The sequence below is a fragment of the Phytophthora ramorum genome (genome assembly GCF_020800215.1).
Source record: "Phytophthora ramorum isolate Pr-102 chromosome Unknown Phyram_PR-102_s0002, whole genome shotgun sequence".
NCBI lineage: Eukaryota > Oomycota > Peronosporomycetes > Peronosporales > Peronosporaceae > Phytophthora > Phytophthora ramorum.
In genome coordinates, this window is record NW_027150648.1 from 2858439 (window position 1) to 2875381 (window position 16943).

General features: G+C 55.2%; 11 protein-coding genes across 11 annotated transcripts; 4 read left to right on the top strand and 7 right to left on the bottom strand.

Annotated features, from left to right (window-relative positions):
- Positions 1-100: 100 nt before the first annotated feature.
- Positions 101-1504, bottom strand: KRP23_2351 (Ketohexokinase; the record flags this gene model as incomplete). Its single annotated transcript, XM_067887076.1, has 7 exons — positions 101-539; positions 613-881; positions 953-1111; positions 1176-1200; positions 1258-1286; positions 1346-1356; positions 1438-1504. The coding sequence occupies 7 exons, from the start codon at positions 1502-1504 to the stop codon at positions 101-103; spliced, it is 999 nt and encodes a 332-aa protein (XP_067749697.1).
- A 490-nt stretch (positions 1505-1994) lies between these two features.
- Positions 1995-2861, top strand: KRP23_2352 (E3 ubiquitin-protein ligase RING1-like; the record flags this gene model as incomplete). Its single annotated transcript, XM_067887077.1, has 1 exon — positions 1995-2861. One exon carries the CDS (start codon positions 1995-1997, stop codon positions 2859-2861), a length of 867 nt encoding a protein of 288 aa, XP_067749698.1.
- Positions 2862-4700: 1839 nt separating this feature from the next.
- KRP23_2353 (T-complex protein 1 subunit zeta) lies at positions 4701-6471 on the top strand (the record flags this gene model as incomplete). The annotated part of the gene is made up of 3 exons (XM_067887078.1): positions 4701-4812; positions 4877-5355; positions 5437-6471. 3 exons carry the CDS (start codon positions 4701-4703, stop codon positions 6469-6471), a joined length of 1626 nt encoding a protein of 541 aa, XP_067749699.1.
- Positions 6472-6618: 147 nt separating this feature from the next.
- KRP23_2354 (uncharacterized protein) lies at positions 6619-7109 on the bottom strand (the record flags this gene model as incomplete). The annotated part of the gene is made up of 2 exons (XM_067887079.1): positions 6619-6909; positions 6978-7109. The coding sequence occupies 2 exons, from the start codon at positions 7107-7109 to the stop codon at positions 6619-6621; spliced, it is 423 nt and encodes a 140-aa protein (XP_067749700.1).
- A 154-nt stretch (positions 7110-7263) lies between these two features.
- Positions 7264-8533, top strand: KRP23_2355 (Multiple myeloma tumor-associated protein 2-like protein; the record flags this gene model as incomplete). Its single annotated transcript, XM_067887080.1, has 5 exons — positions 7264-7318; positions 7413-7502; positions 7577-7688; positions 7758-8164; positions 8244-8533. The coding sequence occupies 5 exons, from the start codon at positions 7264-7266 to the stop codon at positions 8531-8533; spliced, it is 954 nt and encodes a 317-aa protein (XP_067749701.1).
- Positions 8534-8717: 184 nt separating this feature from the next.
- KRP23_2356 (putative FAD synthase) lies at positions 8718-9593 on the bottom strand (the record flags this gene model as incomplete). The annotated part of the gene is made up of 1 exon (XM_067887081.1): positions 8718-9593. The coding sequence occupies one exon, from the start codon at positions 9591-9593 to the stop codon at positions 8718-8720; it is 876 nt and encodes a 291-aa protein (XP_067749702.1).
- A 443-nt stretch (positions 9594-10036) lies between these two features.
- On the bottom strand, positions 10037-10426 carry KRP23_2357 (uncharacterized protein; the record flags this gene model as incomplete). The annotated part of the gene is made up of 1 exon (XM_067887082.1): positions 10037-10426. One exon carries the CDS (start codon positions 10424-10426, stop codon positions 10037-10039), a length of 390 nt encoding a protein of 129 aa, XP_067749703.1.
- A 398-nt stretch (positions 10427-10824) lies between these two features.
- Positions 10825-11805, bottom strand: KRP23_2358 (Carboxylesterase NlhH; the record flags this gene model as incomplete). Its single annotated transcript, XM_067887083.1, has 1 exon — positions 10825-11805. One exon carries the CDS (start codon positions 11803-11805, stop codon positions 10825-10827), a length of 981 nt encoding a protein of 326 aa, XP_067749704.1.
- An 820-nt stretch (positions 11806-12625) lies between these two features.
- Positions 12626-13381, top strand: KRP23_2359 (Alpha-elicitin MGM-alpha; the record flags this gene model as incomplete). Its single annotated transcript, XM_067887084.1, has 1 exon — positions 12626-13381. The coding sequence occupies one exon, from the start codon at positions 12626-12628 to the stop codon at positions 13379-13381; it is 756 nt and encodes a 251-aa protein (XP_067749705.1).
- A 291-nt stretch (positions 13382-13672) lies between these two features.
- KRP23_2360 (uncharacterized protein) lies at positions 13673-15457 on the bottom strand (the record flags this gene model as incomplete). The annotated part of the gene is made up of 2 exons (XM_067887087.1): positions 13673-14473; positions 14543-15457. The coding sequence occupies 2 exons, from the start codon at positions 15455-15457 to the stop codon at positions 13673-13675; spliced, it is 1716 nt and encodes a 571-aa protein (XP_067749706.1).
- A 229-nt stretch (positions 15458-15686) lies between these two features.
- KRP23_2361 (uncharacterized protein) lies at positions 15687-16628 on the bottom strand (the record flags this gene model as incomplete). The annotated part of the gene is made up of 1 exon (XM_067887088.1): positions 15687-16628. One exon carries the CDS (start codon positions 16626-16628, stop codon positions 15687-15689), a length of 942 nt encoding a protein of 313 aa, XP_067749707.1.
- Positions 16629-16943: the final 315 nt, after the last annotated feature.

The following is a 16943-nucleotide window of genomic DNA, read 5'->3' on the forward strand; positions in this document are numbered from 1 at the left end:
CATTTAAGGTAGCACTACTGTTCATGTTTTGGAGTTGTTGTGATGCATTGCAACTGAATAAATTTCACTACTGAATATTTTGAGCAGGACACATAGCACGCTAAGCTGCGTTGGCTCCTTCATCGCGTTGCAATTTCTGTTGCCAGACTGCTTGTTCTTCCAACGATACCTCGAAGCCATGCTTGGAGCACTTGACGCTTGCCACCTCACACGCCGTCGTCAGCACCAGGTCCAATGGTGCATTTCCACGTGACAGCCCCGCAAGGCTAGCCCCAATAAACGAGTCGCCCGCCCCTATAGTTTCAACCACATTGTCGAGGCCAGGTGCGGGCAAGTGCTGCGTTATCTTTGCAGGCACATCGAGATAGTAGACACCTTCTGTTCCCCAGGGACAAATGAAGGCTTTCGCGTGCTCAGTTAACGCTTCACCCCATTGCTTCGATAATATGGCGGCAAAAAATTGATCGGCACTCTGAAAGTCCAACTTTTGAAGAAGATAGTCCTTGGAAAAGAATGCGTAGTCCGCAAGTGAAATCAACCTGGAAAGACATGCCGATGACAAATGTGGTCAGTCCATTTTCAGTATCTCCAGTACGGAAGTCATCATCTTACTTTACTGCAGACCCCCACTCGTTGCGCAGTGCCTCAATCTCGACAGAGATTTTTGTAGCTGGCATGCAATCTCGCACGTGAAGTATCATCTTTTCGGTTGCGCCCAGATTTCGGCCCTCAAAATGGAACCATGCCGGCCTGTTTGCATTCTGTTGTATGTCTTCACGATATACTGCGAGCTGTTTCTTAAACGCCTCGTAGCTCAGCTCAGCTAGGTTCCGCGAGTGTACGATGGTGCGGGATCCAGTCGCACGGCTCGAAAGAATGTACTGGTAACCAATAATATCAACGTATGAGCTACGTAGTGATGTACTTCAAGTAGTTGCTCGATAAGACTTACGGATATTGGCATACTGCCCTCGTGTTCGATCCAAGCCAGCGAGCAATCCACGCCGAAAGCCGCAAGATCTGCGTGGACGAACGCAGCATCACGGTCCATCGCTGGGTCCGTGGACACACCAACCCAGCGGCACCGCCCACCTAGCTGAGCACACACCACCTAGTACCCGTTCCAGCAGCAGATTAACCATTTGTATATCCCTACTGAAGAATGACCGTTTTACCAGCGCATTCGCAACGTTTCCTCCTCTGCAAAAACCGGTTTGGTTAGACCTCGACAACGAAGGCAAACGATGCCGTGCCCACCTGCACTTTCGACTTCTTAACGACCGAATCTGTACGACACAAAATCAATGAGCAGGGCCTAAGAGAATAAATTGGCAGCCCTATCGACCTTCGCGTCCTCTGCCCTCCATTACAGACGGTCGACAACGTTAGCCCCCTTCCTAGTACACTGGATATGTGGACTGCATAGGCTGGATTTACCGTCAGGATACGCCGCCACCTCGTGGATCACGTCGATGATCGCGATCCCGACACCGATCACGTCCATCGTCTTGTATGAATCTTGTATGAATATGAATACCGCTCAATCAGAACTTCAACGTCTTGTGCCCAGTTAAGTGCGATTCGTGGCGGCTGCTATTTATGGTGCATTGCTGAGTGTCCTCAGTTGACTTTCATTCGCCGTTATCGACTAAGACGTGACTAAGACGTGAACAGCCATTTGTTTTGGCTGGAGTTGACACGCGGCGATTGGCGAGACCTTCACCGCCTCGTCGGCGTCCTCCATGCGGCCAGCCAGCCAGCCGAGCGCTTCGCATCCTGGCCAGCCCATAGGTACCGCGCACATGTTCGTGAACATTCGTCACAGCGCCGCGCCACTTTGCCTTGATTTTCATCGATCTTCTCGAAGTTAAGAATAGAATTCTCGAGCACCTTTTCCGCCAATCCCGTCCTCGTGCCAAAAAAGTGGCCCTTTTCGCATACCCAGTTGCAGTGACCGTGGTCACTCAGTCTTCAATTTGCAAGAAGCAGCAAACATGAACGCAAGCAACAGCAACGCGTCGAGCGGACCAACAGCGTCGCAGCCACAGCCACAGCCGGGCCAGCCGCACGGCAACTTCATCTTCTTCATGCCTCCACCGCCCACGGTCTGGGTGCAGTTTAGCGACGGCATGCAGGTGGCCTTCACGCCGTCCCCGGCGCGGTACCTGCAGTCGATGCTGAACGGCGTCCCTCTGTTCGGGTCGATGCCCGGTAATGCCAGTGACAACGGCAGTGAAGGGTTCCTGAACGCGCTGAACGAGCTATTCCAGCGCGCGCAGAATCAGCAGCACGGCCCGCCTCCGACGAGCAAGCCATTCCTGGACAAGCTGCCGGTCAAGATCTGGACCGCGGATATGCACAAGACTGAGAGCCACACGGAGTGCGTCATCTGCTTGAGCGACTACGAGAAGGACGACAAGGTCATCTCGCTACCGTGCGGACACACCTTCCACGAGGACTGCGGCATGATGTGGCTCGTGGAGCACAACGTGTGCCCCACGTGCAGATACCAGCTGCCGACGCAGGCAGAAACCACAACTCAGGCTTCGACGCAGACGACCCCTGCGGCCGCCCCTGCAGCTACCGCCACCGCGGAGCCGGAGCAGGAACCTGACAACGCCTCGAACATCACAGGTGTGCGTCGCCAGCGCCCGACGGTGGTGTTCCGTCCGCGCGACGTCCGTCAGCGTGTTGATGAGTCAATGCCGGTGCTTGACGAGACTGAGCTGGACAGCATGCTCGAGGAGGAGGCCGACCGATTCGTGAAGGAAGAGATGGAGAAGCACCAGGTCAACGACGACAACGTCGAGATCGACGACCGGGACGTGGAGGAGCTTCTCAACGAGTCGTCGGGCAGCTAATCCCACGACTACTGGGTAGTTATTGTACAACAGTAATGTAGGCATACAGCATTAACTTAAGCACTAGGAGGGGCAATGTCCCGTGCGGTGATGGTTTTCCCAAATGTTAGCATTGACTTCATGGGCGCGTACCCGAAGACTATCGAGTCGCATGCATGCAGACCGGCTGCCGGACGAGTGCCATGAGCTGCTCAGTCCGCAAATTGACGCAAGAAGCTCAAGCGATGGCTGGTGGGCACGTCCTTCTTTGGTCTGAGGAACCTCAGCAACCAGTCCGTCTTCGCTGCGCGATACCGACTTCGACGGTCCAGTGCTTCACGACGACGCCGTCAACAGCTGCATCAAGATTGAGCTCGACCCCACTCCTCAACAGCCGAGGTCCTGAAGATGTTCGGCACGTACCGAGCGGTCTGGAATGAAGTCGTAAAGCAATTGAGAGAGGACTGTTTCTTGCTGAGCGATCAAGAGCTCTCACGTCGATACCGGCCAATCTGTACCAAACGAACCCTCACGGACTACCTGCCAGCGTATCACTTGGAAGTGAGCTCGAAAGTGCTGGATTGGTCTTCCAAGACTTCAAAACGGCAATCCATTCGGTGTGGGCCTCCTATCGTGCACTTCATCGGCTGCAATTACTAGAAAACTCCGTCGGAAAACAAGGAAGGATAACTCTACGTCAATTGAGGTGCAAGCAAGAGATTTTCTCTGGACGGGTGTGGTGTAGGGAAGCAAGCTCGCTTCTACCTTCGATACTTCAGCTTCCGCAATAGCACCGATGCAGGCATCAACACCAAAGAGATTTTCCCGCAGCCCAATGGAGCCGTACGTCTACAGTATCTACGCACCGGCAAGTTTTATCTGTGCGTCCCAAGACACCGAAATTTCGAGCTTTCGGGTAACTTTCACGTCTGTGCTGGCGAACGAGACTGTATCTCCATCTATGACCCGGGCGAATTCGCTGTGGCCGTGTACGACGCGGAGAACTAGATCGAAAGGTGCTTCGCCTCCATCGACCGCCTTCAGTCCCGCAGGACTCGCGAGAGAAACAAGCACAAGCGGCAGCGGATGAACAAAACCATATACGCTACGCACCAAAAGGTCACCAAGTGGTTATCCCTCACCTACCACGAGTTGCTGCTGCCTGAGTTCCGGGTGTCGGAGATGGTACGACACCGAAATCGCCCCGATGGCCGTCCTCCGCCATCGGCAGGGAGACGGCTCGGATGATGTTGACGTGGTCACCGTACAAGTTCATGAAAATGCTGGAGAAGATGGCCAGGACCGGCGGCCGACTGGTTGTGTGCACGGAGCCGTTCACTAGCAAGACCTGCTCGTTCTGCGGGGGAATCAACCGCGGGTTAACGAGGCAGAAGGTCTTCAGGTGCCCGCACTGCGGCTACGTGTGCGATCGAGATACGAATGGTACTCGTAAAATCTACCTGATAAACGAGCACATGCTCAGCAGGAACTAGCTCTCTGTGGGGATGGTATCTCAAGCGGTGAAGCCTACACCGTGGTGCTCCTGGGGTGATTCTCAATCTCACTGGGTCCCGTAAGGTTAACGTTAGGTGCAGTGGAGGTCTAACATAATCTGAGGCGTTAGGGATAAAGAGGTCTATCATAATTCGAGACTAGTCGAAGTGACCAACCACTCCGTTAGACCCGTGTGCTTGCTTTCCAAGTTGCCTTTCGGAAGTTGCTACACGTACTTAGTGGTCATACTTAAAATGTGTCATACACAAATGTACCTTAAATATGGTACCGCTTCCCAGTGCGGCGCCACCATCGAGATCGCAATCCACCCCTCGCTCGCCTCCGACACAGCCACTCGACATCAGCATGAGCTACCGCGGCATGAACCCCAACGCCGAGATCGTGAGCAAGTCACAGGCGCTCATGGTCAACGTGAGCGCCGCCAAAGGCCTCCAGGGTGTGCTCAAGTCCAACCTCGGTGCGTCCTCCCTCTCTTAACAGTCCCCCCAAGGCTAAAGATCCCCATCTAACCACAATAACAGGCCCGCGCGGCACGCTCAAGATGCTGGTGGGCGGTGCCGGCCAGATCAAACTCACCAAAGATGGCAACGTGCTGCTGCACGAGATGCAGATCCAGCACCCGACGGCTGCGCTGATCGCGCGCGCGGCTACTGCCCAAGACGACGTGACGGGTGACGGCACCACGTCCACCGTCCTATTCATCGGCGAGCTGCTGAAGCAGGCGGAGCGCTTCCTGGCCGACGGTCTGCACCCGCGCATCCTGTCTGAGGGCTTCGAGCTCGCCAAGGACGAAGCGCTGCGCGTCCTGGACAGCATGAAGACCACGCCCGAGGATATTCTCAAGGATCGCGAGCTGCTCTGCAGCGTGGCGCGCACCTCGCTGCGTACCAAGCTGGACCAGAAGCTGGCGGACCAGCTTACGGAGATCATCACAGACGCCGTGCTGACCATTGCCGCGCCCGAACGCCCCATCGACCTGCACATGATCGAGATCATGCACGTACGTGTCGTGTGGTGAGTGTGATTATTTTTTAGTGATGCTGACGACTGTATTGTGTTGTGTTTGTTTGAATTTGTGCAGATGATGCACCAGAGCAGCAGCGACACTCGTCTTGTGAAGGGCCTGGTGCTGGACCACGGCTCGCGCCACCCGGAAATGCCCACGTCGCTGGAAAACTGCTACATCATGACGTGCAACGTGTCGCTGGAGTACGAGAAGAGCGAGGTGAACTCGGGCTTCTTCTACAACAGCGCTGACCAGCGTGAGAAGATGGTGGAGGCTGAGCGCAAGTTCACTGACGACAAGGTCCGCCAGATTATTGAGCTGAAGCGCGAGGTGTGCACGGAGGAGAACAAGAAGAGCTTCGTGATCATCAACCAGAAGGGCATTGACCCTCTGTCGCTGGACATGCTCGCTAAGGAGGGCATTCTGGCTCTTCGTCGTGCCAAGCGTCGCAACATGGAGCGGATAACGCTTGCTTGCGGGGGCATGCCCATCAACTCGACGGATGACATGGACGAGTCCATGCTCGGTTACGCCGGCAAGGTCTACGAGCAGACCCTGGGCGAGGAGCGCTACACGTTCGTGGAGGACGTGCAGCACCCGAAGTCGTGCACGATTCTGATTAAGGGCCCCAACGAGCACACGATCGCGCAGATTAAGGACGCCATTCGCGATGGCGTCCGCGCTGTGAACAACGCCGTTGAGGACAAGGGTGTTGTACCCGGTGCTGCTGCCTTCGAGCTGACTGCCCACGAGGCGCTGAACAAGTTCAAGGGCACCGTGAAGGGCCGCGCTAAGCTCGGCGTGCAGGCTTTCTCGGACGCTCTGCTGGTGATCCCGAAGGTGCTGGCGGAGAACTCTGGTCTAGACGTTCAGGACACTTTGATTGCCGTCCAGGAGGAGCACCAGAACTCGGGCATGTTTGTGGGCATCGACCTGTTCTCGGGCGAGCCCATGCTGCCGGAGCAGGAGGGTATCTGGGACAACTACCGGGTGAAGCGTCAGTTCATCCACCTTGCCACGACGCTGGCTTCGCAGCTGCTGCTTGTCGATGAGGTTATGCGTGCTGGCAAGCAGATGGGTGGCGGCGGCGGCATGCAGCCCGAGCAGTAAGTAGGGAGCGGAGGCGTAAGTAGTTTATTTCCCACACCCATCCATCTACTCACCACTCATCTGAGTCATAATAAACAGAGAAACCCCACACAGAAGAGCTTCAAGACGTCGGCACACAGGCTGAAAGCACCGTCCTTTTAACACTAGTTAGCGCACAAACAATAGATAGAATACCAGGACGTCCGTGATCGACAGCGCCACGACGACGAACCAGAGACACACTTTCTTCCGGTACGAGCGGTCGGCGATGATCTGCAGCAGGTGGCGCACTTGGCCCGTCATGCTCGAGGTCTCGGACACCATCCCCTTCATGTCGTGGAGCTGCGAGCGCTGCAGCTCCAGGTCCACGAGCACATTCTTGGCCACCTCCTCCGACTCTGCCACTGTGCGGCGCGTGCGCTCAATGTTGTCGGACGTACGCATGAGCGATCGCACGCTCTGTACACAGGGAAGCATCGAGTTAGCTGCTACAAATCGGCACAGACGCCGCGTCGATTGACACGCACCGGGTCCGCCGCGAAGAACGTGCTGTAGTTATTAAGGCCGGTGGCATCGGGGCCTCCACCGGTGACGCCGCTGCCGCTGTTGCCTCCAGCGAAGATACCGCCGCCGTTGGACGCATTGTAGCTGCCGGACATGGCGCCTGCCGTCACTTCCTGAGCTCTTGGCCGCTGAGACTTCTGTGGAAGAGGTGTTCGAAAGATACCGCAGCTAGAGGCCCACTACAGAGTTTTGTCTGTCGGCCCAGTACCTATTTTGGTGTGCTGTACACAATCCACATTTTGGCGTGCTATGAGTTTCGGCAAGACCAACTATCGCGTGGGCGGCACTCGCGGTGGCGCCGATCGTACGTGGATGTAGAGCTTCCTGCTGTGGTGTCGCGGTTCTCCGTGTGTATTTATCTAATAGTATGGCGATTTTCTCGTGTGTCTGCGCTCCAGAGTTCAAGTGGGAGGACGTCAAAAACGACAAGTACCGGGAGAACTACCTGGGCCACTCCGTGCAGGCGCCTGTGGGTCGCTGGCAGAAAGGTGCGGTGTAATATCCGACATAATTGATATAGTAAACTGTGCGTCTTATTGGTATTGTGCCGGTTTGATCGCAGGCAAGGACTTGACGTGGTATGCCAAAGCGAGCAAGTCAGAGCGAGCCGAGGCGCTGCAGGCAGAGCTAACGCTGGCCAAGCAGCGAGATGAAGACCTGATGAACGAGGCTCTGTACGTCGCTGAGAAGATTCATTATTGGCTGGAGTTGCTGACGAGGGGTTGATTGACTTTTGTGAGCAGGGGTATCGCTCCGAAGAAGCGCCGCGAGCATGGTGAAGGTTTGAGTGCGTCGGAGATGAAGGAACTACTAAAGCGGGGAGAGGCGGGGCGTGATGGGATGGATGTGGAGCGTGTTGAGGGCTTGGGTGTGGCGCCGGTGGATGCTGATGGTTTTGAGACTGGACCGAAGCGCACACTGGCGGAAAGATACAAGGACCAACTCGCCAGCGGCAAAGCAGATATTACGTATGCGCTGCCAGGGACTGTGAATGAGAACATGACGGAGGGTGAGATGAAGGCTGCGAGAAAGGAGGCGCGCAAGGCTGAGAAGGCTGGTAAAAAACTCAAGAAGAAGGAAAAGAAGGAGCGCAAGAAGGAGAAGAAGGCAAAGCGTCATGACTCGGACGATGCAGGCGATGAAAAACCTCGTCACCATTACCACCATCGCCACAATAGGGAAGAGAACCCCGGGCACCGCTCACGTTCTCTTTCTCGTTCACCGCCAAGGCGTTCCGATAGGAGCGGAAATTCTGCTCGGCGATCGCGATCCGCCAGTCGTCAGCACCGATCCCGATCCTATTCACGATCTCCAGCCGATCGTCGTAGGCATGACACTTCAAACAGAAGATATCTGCTGCAGGACGACTCGCGTGGACATTCGCGATCTCCCGGGAGCCCTTTCAACCGGCGTCGTCATCGCTACCGATCGTCATCGCGATCCCCTGCCCCGAGGAGACGAACGCGCTCTCGCTCTCGCTCGCGATCGTGTCGCCGCTATTGATTCATCCAGTAATTGAACGGCATGGAGCAGTGCATGTTGCGGTAATTTCTGCTTGGGCTATAGTAGTACATACGAGCGCCATTACAACTCTTCGTCTCGCTCTTTATCTTTTATCCATGCAAGACGATGCTGCTATTACCCACTTGCGATATCCATAGGAGTTTGCAACATATACAGCCTTAAACATGTTTCGCAACTATCTATTCAGACTTGGATGTTGTGTGGGCCTTCTTCTGACGCCCGCAGCGCTCAGAGCTGCCGTCCTTGAGGTCATACGCGGGCAAGTAGTAGCCCTCTTTGCTGTCTTCGCCCTTTCGCCAGAGTTCTGGGTTCTGCACGGTATCGAAAATGTTTCCTAGCGATGTGTAGCCGTGGTCGTACAGTGAGCAGTACTCCAGTTGGCAGTCGCGCAGGAAGCTCCACACATCCGCGTATGTCCAGCACAAAATCGGGTTCACGCGCAGGAAGGGCGGCCACCCAGGGCTACTCGGCGAGAAGTGCTCCATGTCCTCCGTGTACGGGTCACCTCCACGAACACCCATGTACACGCCCTTGATCTTGAGCTTCTCCAAGATGTCCTTCACGCCTTCAACGAACGAGCACTTGTACACGTGACAACTGAGCGCATACTTCTCGGTGCACTGCTCGGTGAACTCCCGCACCTCCGGGAACTGGTCGTACGAGTCGAAATACATGACTGGCACGCGCTGCAATTGCGCATTCACTCGGGTTTCGAGCTCGTCTTCGTGCAGCAAGTCAGCCGAGACGAAACTGTTTCGCGGCGATGTAACAGTCGTCTTGGGGCCGCCCACAGCTTCCTGCTGGATCTTGTCGTGTGCCTGCTGCGCCTCCTCCAGTACGCGCTTGCCCACCACAATACGCAGCAGGTGGAGCACCACTGTCGAGTCTTTCCCCCCGTTGAAGCTGAAGCAGACGCCCTCCAGGCCGAAGATGTCGATGGCGCTGCGAACCACGTCCAACGCCTTCTGCAGTCGCGCTTGCATGGCCGGATCGGCGGCGGCGAAGAAGAGGTCGAAGCGCAGCAATATAGACCTCATACTAGAGTTGATGGTCATGGTTTTGAGCCCTTAAAGGCGCCGTAAAAGGTGAGGATTACACGGAGTAGACGAAAGTTTCCCCTGATCTCGGACTTGGTCGGAATTCAGGCGCTTTTGGAGGAGTTATACGGCGATCAATGGCTCAAAAGAAGCGTCGGAAGATGGCCAATGCGCTACCGGTGATTGTCGAAGTGGAGGATCGATCTGGTGAGCCCTGCGGGCGATGGAACAGAGAGGTGCACCCGCGTAGAGGGCTGTTGCCGCCGTTGTTGGATGTTGCAAGTGTCGGCGTAAACCGCTGACGTGGGCTCTGATGATGAGCAGCAAACGGATTGGATGATAATCGACGAATGGAAAATTAAAACCGAGGTAGCCAATGAAAAGAGTCGGACAACAGCCGAAATTTGAGAACAAATATGTGACTTGTGCAGGATGACGAGTTTGGAGCTGCTTGGAGTTGCTTACATTCCGCCGTGGCGTCGTGGGAGTTCCTGGGATTGACGACGTTGTGCGTCAGCTGGGACAACATGGGCGAACAGCACCGTGTTGCCGTAGCGAACAGGAGCACGCTTGGCTCGGTGTCGCTTCGCCCGGGAGAGTCTCGAGGGCCACGGCGTGTTCTTGCACTTGGGCTGGTGGCGCTTCTGCCGTTGCTGGGCGCGAGTGGAGACCGTGGAGAAATCCGTTACAATAGGATCCTCTCGAGGTCGCTTGCGTGTTGGAGGAGAGACTGGTGTCTTCTCTTCTGCTTCACTACTGTCGTCGTTGGGAGCTGCTATGTCGGCGCTGTCCCTGGTTTCCGCGACGTACAGCGGGTACCCGAACACTTCGGTTACTCTTCTCCTCGTCATCGGAGGAAGACGACTACAGTACAATTGTATCGCGTCCTGTGCTGAGCTCATGCTCTCATCTGTTACCGTGGAGACAACAGGTTTCTTAGTCTGGGGCGAGACGGGTGTTATTGCTTCTTGGTGTTTTCAGCTGACCTCACAGCTCACAGCTCCAACTCAAACTTTCCTACCTTCTCTTCTCATACACAACCTCCCCTTCGGATATCTGTGGTGACCAACTGCGGTAACCAGTATACTCCGCAACACAACTACGATGAAGAATGCAGCTGCGGTTCTCAAAACACGGATCGTACCGCAACGCTACGAAGACGAGAACATCACAGTTGAGACATAAGACATTCAAGAGAAAATGCCTTGTGCGTTGGGCCTTCTTCGACAGGCCTGAATGGTATTCAACATCATACAAGCCCTTTTAGTTGTTTCTCGACCCACTGATGCCTTGTGCGTAGGGCCTTCTTCGATAGGCCTGCGTCTGGCGCATGAGCTGCAAAATTGTGCCAACCGCCTGCCCACACGTGGAGTTCCGCCTGCACGCCGCCTTCCCACAGTTTGCTCGCGTACGCGACGACTTCATCCCGACACACTTCCGCCGAGCCCACCTCAAGATACGTCGATGGTAGACCTGACAGATCTGCAGCTCGGCCTGGAGCCTCAAAGTCCTTCACGTGTTCGGTCCCGCTTCGCGACCCGAGTACGCAACCCCACGCAAAGCGGTTGCTTCGACTGCTCCACTGGCCACCCTCGGCCTCGAATTGGCGGGCACTCACACTCTCGTTCCGGTCGTCTAGCATTGGCGCTACCAGCAGCTGACCGCACAGCTTGGGCCCGCCCCGCTCGCGAGCTAGAAGCATCACACCAGCACAGATTGCACCGCCTCCGGAGGCTCCAGTAATCAGAAGTCTAGACGGGTCGATGCAGAGCTCCGTGAGGTTGCTACCGACCCACCTGAATGCTGCGTAGGCGTCTTCGAAAGGAATTGGAGCTGGGTGCTCCGGCGCAAGACGGTATTCAGGGGATATGACGATGGCGTTGCACGAGTCAAGGTATGGAGCAAGCGCTGCCAAACCAGTGAAGCGGTTGCCGATTATCATGCCGCCCGGGTGGTAGAAGAGAATGGCAGGATGCGGCTTGGTCGGGTCGAAGCGAGACGGTCGAAAGATCGAAACCAGGATGTCCCCGTTTGGACCAGGAATGATACATTCTTCATGAGTGCTGCCGCTACACAGAGCAAGGATGGGATCCGCCGTGGTGGAGGCTGCCTCTGTGCGGATTGTAGAGAGATTGTCGAGTCCAAAATGGAGTGGCATTCCCTCGGCAAACGCTTGATCAATCACTGTCCTCAGGTCAGGGTCGTACGGTGGTCGTGGAGGAAGGTTCATGGTGCTTGCAGTGGTGAAGTTGAAGACGCTGGACTCGAGAGGTACGAGAACGAACTTGGCGGAAGAAAAAGTGATTGAGCCTTCGGGAAGCAAATCTTTACAGGGACGTCTCAGCCACAAATTGGCTGCGTGTATTTTAATATTAATGAAAGAAGCCACAAGAATAATATTCTTGTGGCCCTGGATGACTTCTTGCCCACCCCGCCTCACACCCCGCCTCACACCCCGCCTCGTATTAATAATGATCGGTGTGCAGACAGAAACTTGTGTTTGTATTTCAAAATGAAGGCTAGAAATTCCGAGCTGTAAATTGTGTTGAGCAGTCAAGAAAAATGGGATAGCAACCCTGCGATGAGGATACTATCATACTGATGGTTGCGAGAGAGAGAGAAAGCTTGCAACACCCTTGCATTCTCCTGACACAAGAGCGAGAAGGCAGTCTCAACCGAAAACATGTTAGCAGTTTTTCTCGCATGGGTTGGCAGGCATTCACCGACAGTCTTCCAATCCACATGCGCCACACCGCGTACACTTCAGTGGTGTGGGTTCTTTCACAGGAGTCAATATTCAACTGAGAGCTGCTAGAAACTCTGTCTCTTCTCGTGGTACCTATCTACCATTGGCAGCAAGAGAATGCAAGGTGCTGTAGCCGTTCTTTCTCAATGGAGTAGGCCAATTCAAGCAAGACCGGCAATTCAAAACGACAGCCCCTCGGATTTCTTTCTTTTCATTCTCCAATTTGCTTCCAAGTGGGCAACCCAGCTCCAGATCAAGACAACCAAGTTCAAGCTCTGACTCCACATCGACTACTCAAGCGACCATGCAGTTCTGTGCCGCCACCGTCTTCCTGCTAATGACCTACGCGGCTGCAGCTGAAAACGTCTGTCCTCCGACCGAAGTCGTCAAGTTCGCCGAGCTGTACGCCAACCCGCACCTTCATCCGTGCCAGAAAACCTCGGCCGGCTTTTCCATGGCCCCACCGATGGGCTACCCGACGGAGCCGCAAGTCAAGGCCATGTGCTCTTCGGATGCGTGCCATGCGCTGATCAAAGACGTTCTCGCCTTGACGCCTGGCGATTGCTACCTGTCCTTCGCCGGCGTAAAGTTGAACGTGTACAAGCTGGCACACAGTTTTGCAGACGCCTGCAAGACGGACAAGAGCCACGAGAACGGAAAGTACGAGCCAACACCGAAGCCCATTGATGACAAGCACTACCCAACTCCGAAGCCCACTGACGGAAAGTACTACCCCACGGCGAAGCCGACTGAGGACAACAAACACTACCCCACGCCAAAGCCCACCCACGACAAGCACTACCCCACGCCGAAGCCGACCAAGGACAGCAAGCACTACCCAACACCGAAGTCGACGAACGAGGAGCACACTCAAACGAAGGAGCCGAAGGCGTTGAAGGTCGACAGTGAGGAAACATCCAGCCCAAAGCAATGCGCTGAAAAGGAGAGCGCGGAGGATTCAGATATGAAGCCACCTATGAACGGAACTGCTGAGGAGCTCTACCCCATGCCCAACACAACCTACAAGGCGATCGAGCCAAAAACCTCGCTCAAGGCGTAAGCATTTAACCACCTGTGGTGCCAAACTACAACACACCAAGTTCCTTTCTTTCAAGGACCAGACGTTCTGCAAGCCAGCGCTGCATTCAAAGTAGCTAACGATTTTCCCCACAGAACCCCAACGAACTTTTCCCTTTACTGCCACGTGTTTCGCTTGTGAATTGATGAAATATTGACCATGAGACGATTATCCTACCCTGTAGCAATAACGCTTTTCTGCTGCTGTCAGATCGCTTCCATTGATGATCCCAATGTACGAAATATGGCTCCGAAACCACTCCTTCATGACCACTTACTCTACGGAGAGAACGTCGTCAATAGTAGCTACCCCGATTCCAGGGGCACCATCCTGCTCTACCTCTGCAGAGTACACCTCAGAGACAAATGTTTTTGCGCTCAACCACACACCAGAAATCGAGCTGGGAGCGTGTTGCATCAGTTGGGTATACACGAGTTCATTCTCATATCCAGAAGCCGGCACCGAAAACTCCATCGTCCCCGAAGAAAGCGCTGCGCAAGCGGCTGCTGCGTCGGCTTCAACGACCGGCGATCTTCCGAGCACCCAGTGGCGTGGATTATGCACGTCAACGCACGCAGGTAACAGGTTGGGTGTGTGGCAGTCTACACTTTGCCAAGTGGTCGACTCGCGCATGAGCGCCACACACTTGTTGCCATCAAGTTCGTGCCCCTTCGACACAGCCCAGATAGTTGCCTCCATGCGCTTCGGGGTGATATTGTCCGGTGACGGTACGTTCACGCCGCAGTCTGCCACGCCCGGAAGAGACTCCTCGTCCAGCAAGTTCTCGTTGGTGCCGATCTGGCCATCAGCATTGAGGAAGCCGTATTCGATTTCGCTGGTTTCAGGACGAAATATTGTAAAGTTCTCGTCCGGGACCCCGATATTCGCCTTGGAATGGTTAAACCGGCATTCCGGGAACGGAGCAAGAGGCAGTGGCGGTTCCTGCCAGTTGCAAACATTGTCTTTCACAAACAGAATCTCCTCTCCCTGTGTGAGATAGTCCACACCACTCATGAACACCACGCGCTTTCCAACACGCATAAGTTCTTCGAACGCAGGCCATTTTGTGTCGAACTATTGCGCCACCAGTCAAACCCAAAATGTCAGTAATTTGTCCAAAACATTTGTCATAAACGAACTCACCACCAACTCAAACGGTCGCAGAATCTCCTTCTCCGGGAAATATTCCTTGATATAGTCCAGCAGCTTGCCCACTTTCTTCCACTTCATCAGGTCGGTCTCATCATCGAAGAACACCATCAAGAACTCGTCTGCATGCTCTGGCGCATGCAACCACGTCGACAGCTCACTCAGCGCTTCCTTCAGAGGCCGCTGTTCCTTGGACGGGATACTACTCAAACTGGGCTTGCAACCAATTGTCTCGGAGTCCCACTCGATGCCCGTCCCCAGCATCTTGGCGATCTCATTGAAAACATCGATCATCCCGTCCAGCAACTTTGACTTGAAGCCTCCACAATGAGCGATGTGCAGATCCCCATCGAACCAATGCACATCCAGCTCAATGAACCTCACACCCATGTGCAATTGGTCCGTGAGCGAAAAGAGCTGGTCGTTGGTGTGCACCTTCATGCCCGTTTTGAACCACGAGAAATAGTGCAGATACCCCTCAAAGACATGGTCTTCCACGCCATAACCGTCGGCCAAATTGATGGCCGAGTTGTGAGTGCCCGGCAATGTTGCAGAGCAGAAATTGCGTCGGTACGCGAGCTTCCGTTGCAGTTTCAGAGCGCGCTGCAGCCATCGGTCCACCTGGACCGATCCGTGCTGACAGACAATGGCGCACACGCCCTTTTGATCGCAGCGTTTAATCTTGTTGCACTTAACGTCGGCGGGGACCAAATCTGGCACGGAATTGAGCACTTGGGTCTTGAATTGGGCACTATCTAGGGCGAGTTGATCTGTTGAAAGTGTCCATAAATCATCGATACTCTGCAGATGCAGCGGGTCCTGCACCGGAGCGCCGACTGCAGATGCGGAAAGGGCTGTGATAGTGAGCGCAATTGCGACCAAGAGGATGCAGGGGGGCCTGGTATGCATGGAGAGGCGGGGGAGGGCGTGTAGATGGAGCGGCGACAAGGAGCCCGCCATTATCGCTCCAAGAGTCGAATCAGGTTTTTGGAGGGTAATCTATCAAACCCAAAAGTACTGATACTGGATAGTCATTAAAACAATACATTTGGATTGCAAGCTTCAACCTGTGTTTCATTATTCATCCTATGCAGTCAACCTAGCTCTCCTACACTAGAGCGGGCTAGCAGCCTCCCGTTTACGGGGTGATGGCGTGCTTGTTGGCGTGGTGGCCGTCGTGTGTCGGACTCGCCTTGTCGCCAGTGAGCTTGTCCTTCACCTCGTTCACCGCCTCCTTCGCGCGCTCCACGAAGGACGGCGACGCCGACAGCGACTTCTCTGCGATCGTGATCTGGTGGCTCAGTGCGCTGAGATTGAAGTTGTCTCGCAGCGTCGTCTTGGTCAGTTCCTCGACGGTGTCGGCGCCTCCGAGGATGCCGCCTCCGTGGTGGTGGTGGTCGGCCTTGCCGCCGAGCAGACCGCCGTGGTTGTCGTCCTTGTTCTTGTCTCCCTTGCTGAAGAGGCCGGTGTGCTTGTCATCCTTGTCCTTGTCGCTCCTGCCAAAGAGACCGGTGTGCTTGCTATCCTTGTCCTTGTTGTCGCTCTTGCCGAAAAGACCACCCTTGGATTCCTTGTCCTTGTCACCCTTGCCAAAGAGACCGGTGTGCTTTTCGTCCTTCTCCCTGTCGCCCTTACCAAAGAGACCGGTGTGCTTCTCGTCCTCCTCCCTGTCGTTATTGCCGACGACGTTGTCGACCGCGCCCTTGACGCCCTTCGAGCGGCCGTTCTTCTGATCGTAGTTGCGAGCCGTGGTCTTCAAGATGTCCATGGCCTTGGCCGTGGCGCCCATCATGTTGCGGGCGGAGACGACCTCGGACTCGGACGGCTGCGAGCTCTTGTGGATCTCGTGGGCCACGTGCTTCAGGTCCGACGCCGTGTCCTTGGCCGTGCGCATGTCACTCCGCATGTAGGACGTGGCCGTGTTCATGAAGTGATTGCCGTGGCGGCTGTCGTACTCGGAGAGGTTCGATTTCAGCAGCTTGAGGCACCTGGCGGCGTCGTCCGCGGTCTGGTTGAGCACCTTCTCGAGCGATGCGAACTCCTGCTCGGCGGTCACGTTGCGGTCGTTGGACTTGCCCATGCTTGCGTTGGGAGGTGTTGAGGTTGGTTCTTGGTGGTGGTGGTGGTGGTGGTGGTGGGGATCGACTCGTGTGCTTGAGATCACGTTTCGAAATGAGCTGAGTTATGGCGGGCGAGTTGTGGCGCACTCGATCGGGCTGGAGCTGGTACGTGAGGGTCGTCGTGGTGCGGGCTTGGACGAATAGGCAACGTCGATTAAAAGGCTAGTTTGTTGGCTGCCGACGTCTCCCATCGAGTGGCATCAGCGGATATATCTTGGGACAGCTTGCGTGGCTCATCGGAAATGCGCACAACTGTGTCGCAGCAAGTGTATCTC